General features: G+C 38.0%; 1 protein-coding gene across 3 annotated transcripts in view; it reads right to left on the bottom strand.

The window, feature by feature from the left end:
- Positions 1-2,092: 2,092 nt before the first annotated feature.
- The window catches only part of LOC138175856 (protein artemis-like), a 40,617-nt gene continuing 20,536 nt past the window's right edge, over positions 2,093-22,173 (bottom strand). For 2 of the 3 annotated variants that reach the window (XM_069106452.1, XM_069106454.1), the window contains 4 exons: positions 21,487-21,541; positions 17,379-17,467; positions 8,785-8,882; positions 2,093-6,175 (listed from right to left, as the gene is read on the bottom strand). In XM_069106452.1, coding sequence (XP_068962553.1) covers positions 5,256-6,175; positions 8,785-8,882; positions 17,379-17,467; positions 21,487-21,541 — 1,162 coding nt within the window. In that variant the 3' untranslated portion in view covers positions 2,093-5,255. The remainder of the gene's footprint in view (positions 6,176-8,784; positions 8,883-17,378; positions 17,468-21,486; positions 21,542-22,173) is intronic. The other variant, XM_069106453.1, reaches the window with a different exon arrangement.

Genomic DNA, 22,173 nt, shown 5'->3' on the forward strand with positions numbered 1-22,173 from the left:
TAGTGGGGATCCTTAACACTTTATGCATCACAGACTTATCTGGTACTCTGGTGAAGTATATGGGCCCCTTCTCAGAAGAATGTTTTTAAAATGCACAAAATATGTAATACAAAGAAAATCAATTATGTTGAAGTAAAGATGTAATTTTCCCTCATTCAGTTTTACAGACCCTTCAGAATAACTTTTATAGGCAACCCTTCCCTTCCTGAATCCATTTGGACTCCAGGCAGAACATCCATGATAACGGTGAACATCTCTGGTAGGCAGGTCTTTTTTTATGCCTTGTCACCGATTATGAGGATCACTAAATGTTAACCCTGTGGTTGTATCTAACAAGTAATTTTGTTTGATCTTAGTGTATGCACAGGTAAAACCCAGTTAGAGAACCTTTAAGAGCCACATTGTGCTCTACCAAGGCAAATTCTGGCAGATCTGTTCTATTTTGTGTCTTTACCTAAAAATGCTCTAGGATAATTTAGGCTTAGTTACAGCTACTGTCTCATACCAAAGCTTTCTGTAATCTCATTTTCTTTCAACTGCTTTTTGGTGTTTTATGAGGCAAAAATCCTAATATTCTACCATGAACCTCTGTAATATTTAGTAAAGGAACCTGCATTCTAATCCATTTTGCCACTGACATCATGTCTTGTTACTTGGCAATGGGAGAAAGCTCTGGCTAAGGTGGTTTTGGGGTTCTGCTGACCTAATTGTATATGTCTCTAAAAAGAGTTTTACTTTTATCCATTTACAACATTTTATTTTTATCCATTTCTTGCCTTGGAGTCCCACACATATTGGCTATGCTATGCAGTCCTGAGAAAATCACTGAATTTCTCAGTGCTCTGGACCTCTTTAATATTAAAAGTTGCTGACATGTCAGGCTATACTGGTAGAAGGAGTTTCCTCATCCAGGATTTCCTCATACCAGTGAGGTCACAGGTCTAGTCCCTATCACTATTCTGTTTTTATGTTTTTCAGAGTCAACATTTTGCTTAGGGTTGGAATTGTTATTACTATATACCATCTTTATCTTTCTGATTTAGTGTTTATTTTGACCAGGTCATTAACGTGTTCTTCATTGAACTTTACATTTGTTAAATGCCTAATAATTTTTATGTTCCATGTACTACACTAGGGGTACAGTGATGAAATAAGATGTTGTCCTACCCCCCAGGAATTTGAAATTTGAAAGAAGGCCAGCGGATGCATAACTATAACACACATATTCATAGATGAGGTCCAAAAATATGTATGCGAGACTAGAGAAGGGAGAAATACAGGCAGGCTCCTTAATGTTTAAAAAAAAAAGTCACCATTTCCTCATAAGTTTCTTTTATGGATCCTGAGATTCAAACTGTCTGTTCAGTCTTTCTTCAGTGGAGAAAAGCAATTCTCCATAGAATGGAGAAGGTTGCCTTGACCTAAGTCAACTATGACCTAAAACCCTAGTAATCACCCTATCTTGGTTCCTGATACTAAGGGAAAGTGAAAGACTCACTATCTAGCTCCCCCTTAGTTATAAAATCAGGGATCCTGAGTCTCAAAGCATCTTTTTTTTTTTTTTGGCTTTTTGGAGGGGGGGGAAGGCAGGGCAATTGGGGTTAAGTGGCTTGCCCAAAGTGTCTGAGGCCAGATTTGAACTCATGTACTCCTGACTCCAGGGCTGGTGCTGTACTCACTGTGCCATCTAGCCGCCCCACAAACCATCTTCTTGTTCTATCCAGTTTCACCTTCTATTTCTTTACAGCTAGTTTTATTTTGTTAGAAATGTTTGATTTAACACTAATGTTAATTATGGTCATTTAGGTGAAGTGCTGAACACTTGTACCTAATTATCCACACTATACAATAATTATGCATATTATCAAATGTCAGCTTAATTTGGTTTTAAGTTTTGATTGTAACAATAAATTCTGTTCATGTAGGCTCAGTTTTCATAGTGAATTTGGTGCTCACATAGCATGATCATCTACTCAACTTAAAAATATCAACAGGAATATTTGTTGCAACTCCCAAAACTAAGAAAGCAGTAGTAGCTTATATAAACTTCATATTTCTAATATAAATAATCTACTTAGGAAAAATCCCAAACTTTCATTCCCATTTCATTTTACTGAACAGTCAGCTACAAATGCATTTTACCATAGTCTTGGTAGATAAAAATTAAGTGAAGTCTTTTTTTAAAACGTGAAAGCATTATCTGATGCCTTGGAATCTGAGAAATTGTATGTTTCAAATAAAAATATGTATAAAGCCAAGATCATACTGTATACAACATTCCAATGAAGGGAGAGGCTGTGTACTAAGCTAAGAAGAGTTCCAGATCCATCACCTTGGGGCCTACAAGAACAAGTGTAAGTATAAGAACAACAGATCTGTCCTGCTCTGCCCCATTCCAGGTCAAGGATTCAAGACGAAATGTGGAAAAGACCTGTGCCTAGGGGTGGTATTCCAGGGTGAGGAGCTGCCCCAATTAAGTCATAGACTGGGGAAGGAGCAAGTTCACTAAAAAGCAGCAGCTATGAGGCATAGACCTCAGGAGCAGAGAAGGGGGTCTCAGTACCAACATCTAGCCAAGTGTGAAGCCTACAGAGGAATAACTGGGATAGGAATTTCAGATCAAAGGGAAGCTTACAGTTCTGTCACTCTGAACCAGCAAATCTTTTCACCTAGCTCATAGTGGCTAAGTCTACTTCAGCAGTCTACTGAAACTCCAGATATAACAAATCCACAGGCCTGTTGTTCAAACCCAAAGCAAGGCCAGGAACTTGCAGAACTCAGATGAGAAGGGCAATTATCAGGCTTTGCCCAAGATCTGCCCAGGATCAAACCACTTAGGGGAACACTGAAAGCTTTCAGGTCCTGAACCTGAGCTGTCCCTGAGATTCCAGAATAACAGTACAATACCCAAGAAATCAACAGGACCAGTCCAAACATTTATTTCATAAGTACACAGTCTGGCCTTAACAAATCTAAAGTCAGGAAGCAAGCTGGGAAAAATGAGTAAATTTTTTTAAAATCCTAACATAAAAAGCCATTATAGTGACAGGGACACTCAAGACACAAACCCAGGATAAAAGAGTGATTCCAAAACAGTGACAAAGCAAAGCCTCAAAGAAAAATAGCTTGGGTACAAATTCAATTTCCTAGAAATTAGAGGTTTTTTTCTTCTAAAGAAGTTTTTTAAAAAGTTTTTAAATGTTTTCATAAATGAAATAAGAGCACTAGAAGAAGGGGCGGCCAGGTAGCACAGCGAGTAAGAGCACCGGCTCCAGTGTTGAGAAGACCTGGAGATCGAATCCCGGGCTCAGACACTTAGCACCCACCCAGAAACACCTGGCCGTGTAACCTTGAGCAAGTTACTTAACTCCAATTGCTTAGGAGCGGCCAGGTGGCTCAGCGAGTAAGAGCACCGGTTCCAGTATTGGGACGACCTGGAGATCGAATCCCGGGCTCAGACACTCAGCACCACACCCAGAAATAACTAGCCAGGTAACCTTGAGCAAGTTACTTAACCCCAATTGCTTAAAAAAAAAAAATTTTTAAAAAAAAGCACTAGAAGAGGAAAAATGGAAAATAAGAGCTACTGAAAGTAGGAAGATAACTTGGCACAAGAAGTACAAAATCTTACGCAGTCAACAAACTCACTGAAAATCAGAATGGACCAAATAAAAACTAATGATTCTATGAGACAAAAAATCATTAACTGAAAGTCAAAATACTGGGGGAAGAAAATGTAAGGTTATCAATAAAATCAAGTGACCTGGGAAACAGATTCATGTAGAGAAAGTCATGACAAAAAAAAATACAACATATTTCAAGAACTCGTGGAACTATCCAGATCTTTTAGACTCAAAAGAGCAATATGGAAATAGAAAAGAATCTACTGATCACCTCCTAAAACCCCAAAATGGAAACTCCCAAGAGCATTATAACCATGGTTTCCAGATCAAAGAAAAAATAATGCAGGCAGTCAGAAAGAAAATTCAAGTACCAAGGAGCCACCAGTAAAAAGGAAAGGAGAGCTTGGAATACGATTTTCCAGAAGGCAAAAGATACAAGTTTACAGCCAAAGCCAAGCATTACCCTGGGGGGAGTCTAATTAGACAAAAAGCCTAAGAATGGTTCTGTTATGTCTTGATCTTAAAGAAGAATGAGAAGGGAGAGAGAATAAGGGGTAGGCAGGAGAAAGAAAAGAAGCTTAAGTAAGTTTATCTCACATAACTGGGTGTCCAGGTAGACATCTATACAAACAAGGAGCAAGAGACTTGGGGAAAGCAGCTGATACTTAGACCTCATTCTCTTCTGAACTGGTCAAAGGAAAGAACACATAAACAGCTAGGTACAAAAATACATTTCACTCAATAGAGAAACAAGGGAAAGTGTATAAGAGAGAAAGGGGCACTGTACACAGTTGAATACAAAAATATATTTCACTTAACAGAGAAACAAGAATGAAAGTGTAGAAGAAAGGGAAACAGCATGCAGAGTATACTGAAGGAGGGATTAGCCCTTAAAACAAATTCTAACCAAGGACATAGGAAATATTTATAGCTCTCTGAAGTGGCAAAGTATAAGAACCAGGGTGGAGGAAGGGAGTGTAAAGTACTCAATCAACTGCAGAATCGCTTACCAAGTTAGGATATATAAATATGAGAGGCTATAAATAAGAGGATGGTTTTAGAGAAATTTGGGAAGACTTGAATGAACTGATACAGTGAAATGAACAGAAACAGAACAATTTTTATACAATAACTTTGTAGACAATTTTGAAAGATTTAGGAACTCTGATCAATGTAATGACATAACCATAAATCCAGAAAGCGCAATGAAACATACTACCACTCATCTCCTGACTGAGAGGTGAAGGACTCAAAAGTGCAAAATAAAACTTTTTTTTTTTGGGGGGGGGGGGGGGGGGGGGGGGGAGGAGGAACATGGCCACCATGGAAATTTGTTTGGCTTGGCTATATGTTGTACAGAGGGTTTTGTTTTCCCTTCTTTCTCAATGAGGGAGTGGAGAGAAGGGGGAAAGAAAATGGATTTTTGCTGATTAAAAAAATAAAATTTATTTCTTAAAAATGTATATAATCTCAACCACTTAATATTTCACAACATTTTCTTCTAGGTTCTCGTTTTCTAATTATCTGCTTCTGAAGCAATTATTCTGGAAAACTTTTAAGGTTTTTTTCTCTATTTCATAAAATCTCTGTGGGAACCTTCATATTTTGACTGAAATTATAACTCCACAATATTTAAGAACTGGATGTATTATGCTTTCTTTCAATTGCTATACTTTCACCTGTTGCCAGCTTTGTATACAGAAGTTGTAAATGCTCCTGTTTGGGAAGTTCAGCATCAGGTGTTGAAGGGATTTCAAAATCTGAGGAGCTCTGAGAATCCACACTTGTGCTAAGATTTAACAGGTTTTTTTCCTCTTCAACTGTACATTTTTCACAAGTTATTGTAGCTGCTCCTCCAGAAGTAGAAGCTATGTTTACATCTTGAGCCCTGACTTTCAAATCAGAGGAAGTGTCTTTTGGACCAGATATATTTTGTTCCAGCTGGCATGCAGTAACAAGCTCTCTGGCTCGGGAGCCACTTTTGTTTAAAAAAGTGAAATCACCACAGTTTCTTTCCTGAGAAGATAACAAAACAGTATCTGATTGGCTGTCCCAACCTTGGCTTTCTTGTTCTGATATGTGTGTGGATTGAGAAGAATTCTGTGAGGAGATGTGAGTGGAATCTCCATCAGAATCACTGAAAAGTCTTGGTGACTGTGACCCACCTGCCTCTGTGGAAGAAATTAAATTTTCTGAACCATCATCTGGAATGTCAGCATTATTCTTAAAGAAGATTTTCCACTCTGGTATGTCCACACCCAATTCCTGTTGCTGTAATGGAAGAGAATTCAAATCCCCATGAAAAGAAGTCGAGGTTTCAGATTGTTCCTCATCCTCACTGTTGGATTCTTCACAGTCTACAAAGTTTGTCAAAAGAGAAGTCTGAACACAATCTGTTCTGCAGTTTGCTGTGCTCAGCTTCAATTGTCCTGGAAATTCCTCAAGTTCAGGTTTGGGAGGAAGTAATGGAGGCTGGAAAGTCTGTTGGTTTGGAATCTTGTGTCTCAAAGGCATTAACTGAAAGTCATCAAAGAGATCTTCATCTTCATCCTCTGTCGACCCCACCGAGGAAAAAAAATTGGTAAAGGGAAAGGTTTACGGAAATTACAACACAAACAATTTCTTGTGTAATGCATTCAGCTGTACTCGTAATCTAAGGCATCTTCAAGATCCTCTCTTCTTTTATGAAGAGTAAAAGCTACTTTATAGATACTAGTTCCTCAGCTCTTTTAAATTTTGGAACACAATACCCTATCTCATCTTTGTGAGTTATATTATTTCTGTTGAGCTACAATGTTTTTTAAACTCAAATAGTTTAACTACCATGGCCACTTTTATAATGACATGTTTTAAGATCAAATATTTTTGTGCATATGCTCTATTTCAACTAGACCCTACTTTTTTGTATCTCCATTACCCCTGTACCTTACTAGTTATAGTAAATGCTTAATAAATACTGTGTGACTGATTGGCTGATTAAATAGACAACATTAAGTCTATAACTTAAATTACCAATATTAACAAGCCTTACAAATTTTAAAATTGGTGATACCTGATGTAGCCAAATTAAATGCATTTTAAAATCAGAGATCATTCCAATTAAAGGTATTAAAAGCATCATGAAAATCAAACACATGCTTCATCCACCTCTATCAGAATTCACTAACCCAGACTTCTAACTGCCAGAGCTGAAAGTAGGAACAAAACATACTTGAAGAAGAAACCCTGCATAAAGCTTGAGGTGCCAAATAGGTTATCCAGAACAAGACTGAGGACAAATAGAAAAATGTGTCCCTAGCATTCAGCAAATAAAGGAATTAAACTAGATCAGCAGTAGCAAACTCAAATAGACATAGGATCCCTAAATCTGTGGGGATATCTGTGGCTACATAGTGACCTAGAAAACCACATATTAACATTTTTATTATTTTTATTCTGTTAAATATTTCCCAATTACATTTTAATCTGCTATGGAGTGCTGGAGGCCACAACGCAGCCTGAGTGTTTGACAGCTCTGGAGTAGATGACCTTTAAAGGTTCCTTTCCAGCACCAAATGTTTTAATCGTTTTAATAAATCATCAACCACCAAGGTCAATGACTTTACATATGTAGATATCTTCTTACTAGCTGCCATGTATAAATCATTATTAGAAAGTACTTTGATATAACTAATGAATTTGGAATCCAGAGTTGGAATAAAAACCTCCTGCCAAGTATATAGAAGTCTTGACCTCTGCACTGTCATCACCAAAAGACATGCTGTACCTAGTTCTTTAAGATAGATGTTCAACTACTGTGCATGAAACTGCCCTATTTGTCAAGATGTTATTTTTTCTCTGATATCTGATTTTACAATTACTTTAGTTTCTTAAACGAATCTAGATCCATAATATTTTTGCACTGTAATTTTGCTAATATTGCAAGCTTATTAATATACTGTGTTTCCCCGATAATAAGACCTATCCCGAAAATAAGCCCTCCCCTTACTGTGTAAGATTCCTCTCAAATAAGCCCTCCCCCGAAAATAAGCCCTATTGAGATTGCTACTGTAGTGAAGGTGATCCCCTGCGCTACACGCTACATTACGGTACCCTCTGTATGCACCGTCCCCCCCCCGTGAAACGCACGCCGTGCTCCGAGCTGCATCCAATCAGAGCTGCAGCACTGAGCATGTCATCCTGTTCTTTATTGAATTCATTATTGAATAAAGGTACATTTTTTTGTTCACATTTACCTGTTTATTAAAATTGCTGTCAATGTTCATTAAAATAAGCCCTCCCCTGAAAATAAGCCCTCTGGTGTTTTTCTGTCCAAAAAATTAATAAGACAGTGTCTTATTATCAGGGAAACACAGTATACTGTTGATTTAGTTCACATTAGTTTTAAGAAAAATGTGGGATTAAGCATTCTCTGGTCTATTTCCAAACTAGTGGAAGAACTAATCACAGGAAACAATATGAGATCATTCCTTGAAGTGATAGATGAAATTTAGTTGCAACTGAGCTTCAAGATTCAGTATTTGGGCTCAAAAGTGCCTTCCCATATAAACACATCATTATTTTCCAAAACATTTATGCATCAAAGCAATGCGAATTCAAGTTTTTCTTAATGAGGACCACCACACCCAGCTCAGGTCAGAACCTAAAATTTCTTCATTCTGCTTCAAAGTTAGCCCACTTCTGTCTTTGTTTGGATAATGGAAATAAAAGTCAAAAGAGACAGGAAGATATAAAGTATCATTTGTATTATTTAAATCAGTGGTAGTTTTCTATCATACTGAAGTTCAACCGAGCCAGAAATGATTTTTTTTTAATGAAGACAGAAGTTCCCAATATCTGTACAACCTAGCGTACACATATCAAATGGATGCTATCAGTACAACTACTCAATGCCTTGGTCATTTTGTAGTACTTATTTCCAAGAAATTCAAAGTACTAAATAACACAAACATTTGTCCTCGTACCAGGTTTTTAAGCTAAAGAACAGATCCAATTCAGTCCTTATTTTACAAATAGAAAACATATAGGCAAAATTATTTTTCCAAGAAAAGCAAGACATAAAGAAAATATTAAATCTTATTTCCTCTCTGAATTATATTATTTCACAAAACGCAGCCTTCCTTAGGCAAATGCACTGAGAACCCAGGAATATTCCCTTTACCTGACTCTAGGTATGTTGTTCTGGCTCTCTTCAACATTCCAAGTGGTTTATACTTTGCTTCAGTCCGCTTAGAAAAGGATCGGCATAATGGTTTTAAGCTGAAAAGATATATGTAAACACACATTTAAAAAAAATTTCTAAGGAAGCTTCTAGAATGCATAATATCCAAGAACTTAAAATATCTGGTCCATGAATTTTAGAATCAATTTTTAAAACCTCATACTTGTACCAGAATAATAAAGTGATAACGATTATAACCTTAAACTTAACGCCTCCTGGACAGCAGGAAGTAAGTAGTTATGTAGTAGTTTGTGGTTTCACTTTAACAAAATTCTTCCCAGATTTGTAGTGGCTCCTGTTCACAAGTGTGAAATATGTTTGGCCTCATCTCTTTACAGGTACAGGATAAAGCCTGACCCAGGTGGGCAAAGAAGTGAGATTTTTCTGTATCTTATTTCTTGATGAGGGTGATCCCTACCTTTTTGATTCCTTATAACTTTCATCCTTTAAGCTTTTTAGTTTTTAGTTCCTCTGCTTCTTTGGAAACATGATATACCATTTTGGCTTCAATTTAAACAAAATGATTTTAAAATTTATTGCTATAATTTCCCTGTTATTTTTCTTTCTGAAAGATTCCTATGTTAAATTTAATTTACTTCTTCAATTTTAAAAATTATTCTCATCGGGGCGGTTAGGTGGCGCAGTGAATAAAGCGCCGGTCCCGGAGTCAGGAGAACCCGAGTTTGGTTCTGGCCTCAGACACTTAACACCCACACAAAAAGAAACTAGCCGTGTAACCTTTGGGCAAGTTACTTAACCCCAACTGCCCTCCAAAAGGCAAAAAAAAAAAACAATTCTCATCGCATTTTCAGGTATGCAAATATGAAAAATACATCATGATAAAAGATAAATGGAACAGTCAACAAGAATTTATTAAGTACTCTCTCTCTCTCTCTCTCTCTCTCTCTCTCTCTCTCTATATATATATATATATATATATATGCCAGGCACTGTGCTAAATAAGCTCTGCTACAAATTTCCTTTCCTTTTGCGACCCTAATGCAATCATATTAGTAGTCTAGACTAGCACTTCTTAAACGCTTTCCATTCGCAACCTCTTCAGTGCTCTTAAAACTGTGGGCCATGACCCCATAATGGTCATCTCATTCAAGAAGTATTTTATCATATAACTAGTTTCAAAATGCTTTTCTTACTTTTGTATTCTTCTCACTCCCAACCTTCCATCCAATCTACTTAAATCTACCAACATCAAATTAGACTTCCTAAAAAGCCACTTCCATTATATCACTCTTCTGTTCAAAAATTTCAGTGGGTCCTTCACTATCTTCAAAATAAAGCTCAATCTCATAGTATTTACAATCCTCATCAATTTGTTCCAACCTGTATTTTCAGCCTATGCCATACTACTCTCTACCCTTGACAAATTAGTATCTTTACTATTCCCCAAATAAGTCTTGGCCCCTTAAACACACTACTCACATCACCAATCAAGCCTAACATCCCTTCTCTGCTTATCCAAAAGTCTTCCCATCTGCCAAGACCTCAAGTCCAGTTTCTTCCACTATGCCTTCTAGGACAACTTCAGTCCACACACAGAGCTCTCTGTCTCATCTAAATTAATATTATGCACTCTACCTTGTGCTATCTTATACCACTACCTTATACTATTATTTGAATTTTTATGTATAGTGTCCTCCACTAAAGTACTATTCCTATGTCTGACTGTGGTATACAGGGGAATCTGGGTTCTTAATCATTTTTGCTAACAGAATGGAACTTCTGGTAGACCCCTTTGAAGCTGGAAAGAATTCAACTACAAATATGATTTGACTGAATTGTTGTCTGAAGATAAATCTAGTTAAGTTTGGAAAGAATCATCACAGAAGGCTGGCCACTAGCTGCTGAAATATTTTGGCAAGTTGAACTCAATTCATCAAACAGTCTAGTAAAGTATGAAAGGATTACAATCTGTTGTTTGGTAAAGAGAGTACCCATACTGTTGAAATCATATGTTTTATATGTATGAGGTCATGGATATAAAGTAATGATGTAGATGTTTTTTATTAACAAAATGCTAGAACTTATACATCTAAATGACTTTCAACCCCTTCAAAGTAATCACTGTTGGGGAGACAGCGGGGAGAAATATCTTTTAATTATTACACAAAAGCTTTCAACAGGTTCAGCTGTGAATATGCCTTCCCCTCCTGGACATTCTAAACTCTTCTAAGTACACACTGAGGGAATATAAGAACATGCAATTAATAATCTGACTCAGAGACTAATATTGTGGTTATCAGGCATCCAAGAAAGGAAACATTCTTTTATCATTACCATGCAAGTCTTTGCCTAATAAACCATTTTAAAAGAAATGAAAGTATTTCAAAAAAATTGATCTTATCTAAATTAGAATTTAGACTATCACTACAAATAGTTCCTTATGGCCACTATTCTTTGCCAAACAGAAAGTTGTATGGCTAAACAAGCCATATACCAAACAGGTGTTATGGAATCAAAGATCCAGTGAATGATGGATCCCCTATATTTTTATGCTAATTTATTCCTTCCAACAGTTTCCTAAATAATTTGATCATTTAGGACTCTACATTCCAAAAGACCACTTTGCTTTTGTAATTAAGCTTAAATACTGGTCAAAAGTCAAAGACTTTTACATCTTTCCTTATCTCAGCTCTTTTCCCATAGGCTGCACTGCTCCTTAACACACTTGACTTGCATTATGTTTTTGTGTTTCCTCTCCTGGATCCAAATCAATTTCCATAAGCTAGTTTTAGAATTCTAGGTCCCTATACAGTATACAAGTGAAAAAGGAGGAGAAAGGTCTATGCATGATTCAACAGAAAATATAAAGCCTTGTCCAGGATCTGATACAGAAGCACATGAAAGTACATAAAAGAAATAAAAGTAACTGCATTTGGTGGGACTGATAACTTTCAACAACATTGCTACATATTATCTAGCTAGCATTAAATCCTCTAGAAATATGTCCTTTGGAGAACAGGGGCTGTCTTGGTTTCTATAAGTGTATGTTGACACACTCACATTGAGAGATACATCTCTAGCATGGGAACAAACTGAAGACCAAATGGAATGACCTGGCCAAACTCTAAAACCTATGGTTCAAGAACTTATTTTTAAAATACTTTAATAATTATGTTTCTACATAATTGGTTTCCTTTGTAACCCTATAGATCTTAGTTTTTGTTTTTCTTGTTGCTTAGTCGTTTTTAGTTATGTCCGACTCTTCATGACTCCATTCAGGATTTTCTTGGCAAAGATACTACAGTAATTTGCCATTTCCTTCTCTAGCTCGTTTTACAGATGAGGAAACTGAGGCAAACAGATACCGTGTTTCCCCGATAATAAGACCTATCCCGAAAATAAGCCCTCCCCTTACTGTGTAAGATTCCTCTCAAATAAGCCCTCCCCCGAAAATAAGCCCTATTGAGATTGCAACTGTAGTGAAGGTGATCCCCTGCGCTACATGCTACATTACGGTACCCTCTGTATGCACCGTCCCCCCCGTCGTGAAACGCACGCCGTGCTCTGAGCTGCATCCAATCAGAGCTGCAGCAGTGAGCGCATCATCCTGTTCTTCCCCAGTGATTTGCTTATTGAATAAAGGTACATTTTTTTTGTTCACATTTACCTGTTTATTAAAATTGCTGTCAATGTTCATTAAAATAAGCCCTCCCCTGAAAATAAGCCCTCTGGTGTTTTTCTGTCCAAAAAAAAATAAGACAGTGTCTTATTATCAGGGAAACACAGTAAGTGACTTGCTGCAGCGGCAAGCACCCCAGCGTCCCCAGGGTGGCTACCAACACAGGTTCTTAAGATCTGCTTTGCTAAAGGAAAGCAACTCAAAATGTGTTAACAAGCTTACTTTAATCAATCAAACATATCTCGTTTACCTAGTTCAGGATAAAAAGGTCAAAACCCCGAACTTCAGAGGATACAAGCATAAGTTACAAGAACATTTCAGCAGACAGGCTTCCAAACTGCCCAACCATTACATACATCCATACCTAATCCCAGGTACCAGAGAGGGAAGCATCAACATCTGGGTTTTCAAAGCAGAGGGCTCTACGGCTGCCCAGAGTCTCATCTGGTCAAGTCACACAATACTTTTCAAAGTGAGCCCCAAAACAAAGCCTCACATCAGGGCTTACATAGCCTTCTCCTGGCTCAGAGAATGTGACAACCTTCTTGACCCACTGCCCAATCACAAAGTATCTCTTGAAAAACAAGCTTCCCACCACAGGCTCCAGGTGCACTTAAGCCTAGGGGCAGGGAAGATCTTAAAAATTTACATTCCCGTTACACTTGCCACAGCTAGTACCATGTTTCCCCGATAATAAGACACTGTCTGATTATTTTTTTTGGACAGAAAAACACCAGAGGGCTTATTTTCAGGGGAGGGCTTATTTTAATGAACATTGACAGCAATTTTAATAAACAGGTAAATGTGAACAAAAAAAATGTACCTTTATTCAATAAGCAAATCACTGGGGAAGAACATGATGACGCGCTCGCTGCTGCAGCTCTGATTGGATGCAGCTCGGAGCGCAGCGTGCATTTCACGGGGGGGAGGGGGGACGGTGCATACAGAGGGAACCGTAATGTAGCGTTTCACTACAGTAGCAATGTCAATAGGGCTTATTTTCGGGGGAGGGCTTATTTTAGAGGAATCTTACACAGTAAGGGGAGAGCTTATTTTCGGCATAGGTCTTATTATCGGGGAAACACGGTAAGTGTCTGAGGCTAATTATGAACTCAAGTTTTCCTGACTCCAGGACTAGCACTCTATCCACTGGGCCACCTTGCTGCACATAGAGGGCTTTATTTTATGCATTTTAAAACATTATTCTAAAAGAGAGTCCATAAATTTTACCAGATTATCAAAGGTGTCCATGAAACAAGAAAAGACTACTAACTCCTGCTCTAAAAGAAATGTAATACTTCTCCCAAGGAAAGAAACATATGACTCTATTACGGGGCTACTAAAAGGATAATTGGACTAGAGAGAGTATCATTCTATTAAGTATATAACTGAAATGGAAGTCAGATCATAAGTCTAAACTCCACAGATATAATTCTCTTTGGTGGCACAAAGAATTGATTGTTAAGTGATTTTTTAATTCTGTACTGCACAGCTTAGTCAGCTGTAAATAAATAGGACAGCCTAGTATGATCTGACACTGCTCTCTGTCACTGACCTGGATCAAGGTGAAACCTCCTACCTGAATAAAAAGCAATGCCAACGTAGAACTCTCGGTACTATGAAATATCAAAGATTTATTCTGTTGACGTTACATCAGCCACTAGTAAAGTGACTGTAAAAGTAAAGTGGACAAACTACGTCTCCAAGATATTCAGAGCAAGTCGAGAAGCAGTAAATGAGAAAGCTAATAAAGTAGGAGGGCCAGGCAGCAGAGGAGGAGCGGATCCAAGAGAATGCCTGAAGATGTTGGTGTAGCAACATTAAAATGTGTCCAAGGGATTTACTGCATAAAGCTCTGTATACTGAGCCCTTTCCTGGTTAACTAATACTGAGAAATGTTAAACACAGAGTCCTGGTGATCCATAAATGTTTCAAAGCTGTACTAAGTATCACTGGACTCAATGTATGACTTATCAAGGTGACTATGTTGAAGTGTAATAATCAGCTGGATATATGCTTATTTAAAATTCCTTTTCATTACTTTAACTATTTATTTCATCTTCCCAATTAGACCCACTGCCTTGAAGACAGAAACTCTGGCAATTTTTTTTTTCCTGTATACCTCAGAGTATTTAGCACAGTGCTACAAAAACATTAGCTTCTTGATAAATATTTATTGACTTCACTTGAAGGGTATGCTCTGCTTTAAGACAAATGAACATATATAAATTCAAATTTAGAAGCAGTTCAATCAGAATGGTTATGTTCATTCAAAAATATTCTTCGCTTTAAGAAATCACTATAGTGTTTCACTAAAGAGTAAACTCTCCTAATTTATTTTAAATATTTGGGAAAATGATTTAAATTGAAGTTTTCATAAATTTAACAACAAAATATTAAAAAACAATTGTCTATGGAAGACCACAAGGTACAAATGTAGTTGGCTTGTAAGATGGAGGCTGACAACAAAATTTTTACAATTTGTTGATGGCTTATCACAGGCAAAAATCAGCCAACCAATCAATAAACATTAAATGCCTATAAATAATATGTGCCAAGGGCTGTGCTATGTACTTTACAAATATCAATCAAACATTTATTAAAGCACCTACTACCAGGTACTATGCTAAGCACTGGGGATAGAAAAAGAGGCAAAAGACAGTCCCTGCCCTCAGAGAGTTTACAATCCAATAATGGGAGACAACACGCAGACGAACCTATACAAAGCAAACCAGATGCAAGATAAAGAGGAGATCATTAGCAGAGGGAAGGTGCTGGAATTAAAAGAGGCTAAGGAAGATCAGCAGTCAGAATGGAGAAGGGAGAGTGTCTCAGACATAAAGGGCAGCCAGAAGGAATGCCTGAAGCTGAGAGATGGAGTGCCTTGTTTGTGGAGCAGTCAGGAAGTCAGTGTTACTCGACTGCAGAGTATGAAAGGTGCAAGAAGATTGGAAAGGTAGGGAGGGGACTAAGCTAGGAAGAGGTGGAAAGGTAGATTTAAAAATCATAAGCATAGAGATGGTAATTAAATCCATGGAATCTGATGAGTTCACCATCTATACCACAGTATAAAGAGAAAAGAGAAGAGGGCCCAGGACAGCACCCTAAGGGGCATCTATGATTAGAGAGTGCGGTTTGGATGAGCATCCAACAAAGGAGACTGAAAAGGAAAAGTCTGATAGGTAGGAGGAAAACCAGGAGAGAGTGGTGTCCTTAAAATCCAGAGAGAAGAGGGTATCAAGAAAGAGAGAGCAGTCAACAGTGTCAAAGACTGTTAGCTAATAATCGTTAGCATTTATATGGCACTTACAAGGTGCCAGGTACTGTGCTGAGCACTTTATACTTAATCTCTCTGGATCCTCACAACAACCCTATTTTACAGATAGGAAATCTAAGTCATAGAAGTTAAGTGACCTGACCAGGGTCACACTAGTAAGGGTCTGAAGTCAAATTTGAACTTAGATCTTCTGACTCCAAACCCAGCACTCTGTTCACTATATCTCCTTAGCTGCTCATGAAGACAGAGAAAGGGCCATTTGATTTGGTAATTGAAAGATCATTAGTAACTTTGGAGAGAGCAGTTTCAGTGGAATGATAAGATCAGAAGCTGGAGTATAAAGGGTTAAGAAGAGAGTGAGAGGAGAGAAGGCTGGAGTACATTGTAGATGGCCTTTTTGAGGAGTTTAGCTACAAAAGGTAAAAGAGAAATAGGACAGCTGCAGGGACAGAAGGCTTTTCTCAGGAGAGGGGAGACTGGGAATGTTTTCAGGCAATAGGAAATGAGCCAGTAGAGAGGGAAAGACTGAAAATAAGTGCAAGAGTGGGGATGACAGAGGGGCCAGTCTGTTAGAGGAGATGGGATGGAACAGAATCTCTTGAACAAGTAAAGGGGTCGGCCTTGGTACAGATTAAGGTCACTTCATCATATGAGGAAGATGAAGGAGAAAATGGCAAAAGGCAACTGATAGCAGGTGAGGAAGAGGGAAAAGACAAAGGATCTCAATTTTTTTTTTCCTGAAAATATGAGGCAAGGTTCTCAGCTGAGAGAGTGGAAGATGGGGAACTGTGGGAGGTTTGAGGAGGGATAAAGAGCTGCTGTGGAGAGTGGGATAGTGAGTAGGTAAGGGAGGTACAGGAGGATTTCCAAGCAGCAGTGGAGGCTGCTTGAAATTATGTAACATAAATCTGTAGTGGATCTAGTAAAAACAGGTAAATGATTTTCACCACCTTCATTCAGCAGCATGTATGTAGGAGAGAATGGTGAAAGTGATCCAAAGATGAAGCTTAACTGGGCATAACTGTCTATATGATAAGGGAGCTAAGGATTTGAGATAGGAGGACAGGATAGAGTTGGTTCACCAAGGAACCAGGATGGGGAGAAGAGGAGAGATAGACTAATGCGGGGAAAATAGCCTGGGAGAAAACTGAGGGGTCCAGGGAATGAAGATCAGGGTACAAATGAAGAGTAAGGTTATGTAAAGGAAGGCAGAAAAATGAAAAACCAATAGATTATGGTCAGATTATGTCAGAATTCTTGAACACAGAGGTGGTAGGTACATCTGTGGGTGATGGGAAGATCAAAAGCATGACCATCTTTGTCTGTGGCTTAAGTGGAGTAGAGAAGTAGCTCATGGGAGATGAGTAATCTTCAAGCAAAAATTTGTTTGGAAAACTAGTACGTCAGAGTAAAAAATGAGGAAATAAGGACGCCGAATGGGCAAAAGGGAAATGGAGAAAAACAGTAAGAGTAACCTACCATTGAAGACGGGACTCACAAATTTCAAATGGAACCCGATTTACATCCAGATTCCACTGAACAGCTTGAGCCTCCTAGCCAAGTATCCCAGTGACAACAGCATCTAGTTTGGGGCTCATTTAAAACTCTCTTACTTACATTTCTACCACCTTATCCATTGTTGCACCCGCAGGTATGACATTTGGATACACATTGACAGGATGTATGTAGCTCAAGAAATCCTTAATCTAATGGAAAAGGAAAAACAAATAATGTATCACTAGTGGGAAAAAAAAGTTCTACCTTTAACAAGTTAAATCACAAAATCTTGTGTCCAGGAAATGGTGGAGGTAAGGTAAAGGAATCTTCTATATGCCTCAGATGTTTGTTGAATAATACAACATGTACCCCAAATCCTGTTTTGTGCACATATTATTTGCCTCCTTGCTCAGAGAGGTTCAGCACCCAGATACATCCCCTTTTCAGTTAGTTGATGCCTTTAAATAACCACGTGCAACATAAAATCTTAAAATTCTGTTGTCTTTCCCTATACAAAGTCATTGTTATGAGATGCAAACCTTTTTAAATGAAAGAAATCCAGAAGCTCTTCAAATGCTTTGATTGTCTCTCTCCTTACTGAGTGCAGTTCATGGACACACAAAAGGCACAGTATGGTTACATATGGTATGAATACTTTGTGTCTTGTAAGAAGCTCAGATTGTTTATATAGGTATTTTCTCCTTACTCTCCACAACACCCCTGTGAGTCAGAGAACTATTCCCTTTTGGAACTGAGGTACAAATCAATTGTTGCATCTTAAATCTTCTAAAGTCAGGATTTAATCAAAGGCAATTCAATTCAGCAAACATTAAGAATTACTGAAGGGGCCTTTGGCGTACACCAGTTCTGAAGTCAGAGCCACAGGGCTCCCATCCCACTTCTGATGCTTTCTACCTCTGTGACCTTGGACAACTTGTTTAACCTTGCTGGACCTCAGTTTCCTCAACTGTAATAGGAAGGGGCTGAACTGGGCTAGATGACTTCTGAGGTCCCTTCCAGCTCTAGATCTTTGATCCTGTCATCTCCTATGGCCTTGTAGGAAAAAAGGAAATACGTATTTTAATTAAAGGAGGAAAGTAAATGAGAAAATCCTTTATTTAGAAATTTTTAACTTACTGCTTTCTTTAAACTCTTAAAGACTTTGTGAAATAGAAAATAATGCTTTATCTGTCTACCACTTTTTCTTTATGAAGTGCATCCGAACAGGGTAAGTAGGAGTTTAAGATGTAGTTCAGGGAAAGTAAGAAAGGACAGAGTTATACACAGGTAATTTATTTCTTTCTCTCTCAGGGTAAGGAACTACAAGGAAAGGGGAACACAAGTGGAAAAGTATCTCTCCCTCAAACCCTACTCCCATACAAGCAGAAGTTTTACAGCTTAAAAATGCACTGAGATTTTTGGGACACTATACATTCATTCACACACAGAGTATTTTAAAAAATACAAACTCTAATAAAAACCAATCTAATTCAAAACACTTGTGTAAATTAATATATATATTTATGTCTATATATTTTGTTCTCTGTAAGGAATATAGCCACTTTGGTTGGAACAGTTTGTTAACTGGTGACTACCTTAATATCCAGTTTCCAGAGATTTGCTGAGGGGAGAGGGGGAGGTAGACAGGGTAGATGGTTGTGGCACTGGGAGAAGCTACCCAGAACTAAGGTCTAACTTCATTAGTGTATATAAAATACCAACTGCTAATAGGAAAAAAGGAAATGGGCAGGAGCTGTTTTGCCATTCTACCCAGATGATAGGAAACTAATTCTAGCTAATTAGAGTAAAGCAAACACACAGGCCCCTATGCTTTCATTAATGTGATTTTACCATATGTAAAACTGCTCCCTTCCCCTCCTTCTTGAGATGCATATAAAGAAAAGAAACAGGGTTGCTGGTTTCAGAAAAATTTAAAAAGTAAAGCCTGCCTGGAGACTGACATAAATACCTTTGACAGGGTACAAAGACCACTTATGGCTAAAAGGAATATGAAAGAAATGTGACAGCTGATCCAGAGAGACAGGCAGCCTAAGACATTCCAATAGCAAACTAGCTGAAAATCACAGACTATGGCTTTTAACTTCTACCCAAAATTCCAAATTACTAAAAAAGAAGAATTATGCCATAGGAATTTACTTCTTTAAAAGTTGCCTTAAAATATTATCTTTGTAACTAATGACTAATGTTAAGTTTAGTTATTAAACAGATATTTTTTGTAATAAAATAAGTAGTCAATAGAAAACTGTCCTTTTGGCCTTCCTAGGAAATATGACAGAATAGATCTTTCATCCCTCCCACCAAAGGTCCCAACTTCCTTCTGTGAACTCTGCCCTTCCTTCTCACTCCAGGGTAAAGTTCTGTTCTGCTACCTAACCTTTTTTTAATAGTTTTATTTTTCTCCCTGTGGGACTTCATCTGGTGCTTTATCAATCTACACCTTTTAAAGCGTTCTCTCTTCTCTATTACAGTCCTTAACTATTTTGTATTATTTTGTATTTCTAGCCTAAGGTCTTCATCTTAACTCTTTCTTTTCATTTTTGCTCCATTGTTTGCAAAGTCACCTCCTGAGAGAGTTGGAGATTACTGACTAACATTTTGATGGTTTATAGGGACAAGGAGGCAGAATATCTGAAATGGGGTATATTATAGAAAATATAAGACATAAGTGTTGTAACCTTGGAGGTTATCTAGTCCAAATATTTAGACACTACATATAAGAGAACGAAGTACTAATTAAGGATAGCAATACGATTTGATAAAATAAATATCAAATAGTAAGGCTGGAATGAGCTAAAGAAGAATGAAAGTAAGAGCTAAAGTTTATTGTAGTCATTATGGAAGAGTGATGATTCTTAAGGCAGAGACCAGAAATTTTAAAGTATAAATCCACTGTTATGTCATTTCACCAGAATCTAAACTCCCTTAGGATAGAACTGCATTTTATAATTTGTATTTTGTTGAATGCTGTCCAAATATGATGCTACTTGTGGTTCTAAATATAGTGGTGGGGGGCGGGGGGAGTTGTTATTGCAATTAGACAGCTTGGCATTTCATAATTGTATTTTTATTCTACCCCAATTTCTGAAAATGACTAACACTGCAGGTGGAAGATACTTGAGACCAGAAATAGCTACAAGAAACAACCCCTGGAGATCTGGCAGTGAACTCAAAAAAGTTAGTTGTGGCAATTCAGAGAGGACTACATTGGGGATCACTGAATCATAGATTTAGAGCTGGAAGGGGCCTTAGAGGCTATCTAGTCCATCCCTCTCCATTCACAGATAAGGAGTCTGAAGCCCAGAGAACCTGAACACTTGCCCAAGGTCAGCAATAAGAATGCTGAGAGGGGATTTGGATTCAGGGAAATTAGATCTCCATGATTCCTGCTGACTCTGAGATTCTGCGTTTGTGACTGTTCAATGAGCCATCACCTAAAACCAGAGGCAAAACATACTGATGACTGATGCCTTCCAGGGTCAGGACAGTGTCACACTACAGTCAGCGGGGGGCAGCATGGCCCAGGGTAGGTCCAGTAACAATGGGGGGAAAATAGCATTTAAAGTTCTAAAGCAAAAATCTTAAGTTTTGCTACCACACAAATGTCACCCAAGTCTATTTCATTCTACTTCCAAACATGAACATGCTGAATGTGCACCCTCATGAGAGTCTGTCTTAGTTTAGAAGAATGAAAATAGTGGCAAATTAATTTGGAAATTAATTGTTCAGGAAAAGGACAAGTACCACATTACCGGTTTGATACAACCTGGATCCCCGTATAACTATCAGTATAATGACAGTCATTATGCAACAATAACTAAATATTTTTAAGCCTCGTTAAGGGCAATTTACTCACATTTTACTGAATACTGCTCAAGACAATATTCAGTAAAACAAAATTATAGTACAATCTGGACATCTCCTTAAAGTTAGTTGTGTATTGGGATTATTCTCTTTATTACTGAATATTCCTTTGAATGATAACAGTTCTATAAGATACATAAATTCTACCTTTTGTTTAGGAGGGCATTTCTGGTAATACATATTTTAGAGTATTTTGATAGATTTTACTGATAAAGAAATCCCACTGGGGTTATCTTCTAGGAAACACATCAACACAAGTATTTATGATGAACTACAACAAATCTGAATAGCAGAAGCAAATATGCCTGAAAGTCAAGGACACTAAAGCCACCCACTATCCACTTACCTCACTGTAGGAAGAATGAAATGAAAAACAAGCTCTATACGAACTCTCTCCAGTTCTAAGAAAAAGTAGCAACAACAACAAAAACCTTGTTAATCCACATTCATAATCATTATGAGCTCTCCCAGGGTAGCCGACTCCACTATTTAATCAACCTACAGGCAGGGGGACTTCTTTATGTCTGAATGAACTCTGGAAATTTAAGCGTATAGTATCTTTTTTTCCTCCTATGCAAATGAAAGAAATGGGAAGCAGCAGAGTGTAGTGGATAGGGACCTGGACCTGGGGGCAGTGTTCACATCTTGCCCCAGACCCTTATTAGCTAGGTGAGGCCTGGCAAGTCACCTCAGCTCCTCACCTATAAAGTGAAGGGGCTGGGACCAGTTGCTCTCTGACGTCCCTTCCAACTCTATCTATGATCCCATGATCCTTCTTCCATTCATGGTCTACACTGTTCAACTGGTATTCCTAAAGTACAGGTCGGACCATTTCCTTCCCCTGCTCAAGAAGCTTCACTTATTCCCTATTGTATCTAGGATAAAAAACAAACTCTTCTGGAACTTAAAGCCGATCAGCTTTAATGCAGCTCCAGTTCATCTTTCCAGACTGATTACACAGTATTCACCCTCATTTATTTTACCTTCCAGCCAACTGACCTGTATAATATCGTATTGCCCACCTCTGCATTCC

This window comes from Petaurus breviceps, unplaced genomic scaffold (genome assembly GCF_028583685.1).
Source record: "Petaurus breviceps papuanus isolate PSGF00001 unplaced genomic scaffold, PetGlider_PUasm1.0 79, whole genome shotgun sequence".
NCBI classification, from domain to species: domain Eukaryota; kingdom Metazoa; phylum Chordata; class Mammalia; order Diprotodontia; family Petauridae; genus Petaurus; species Petaurus breviceps.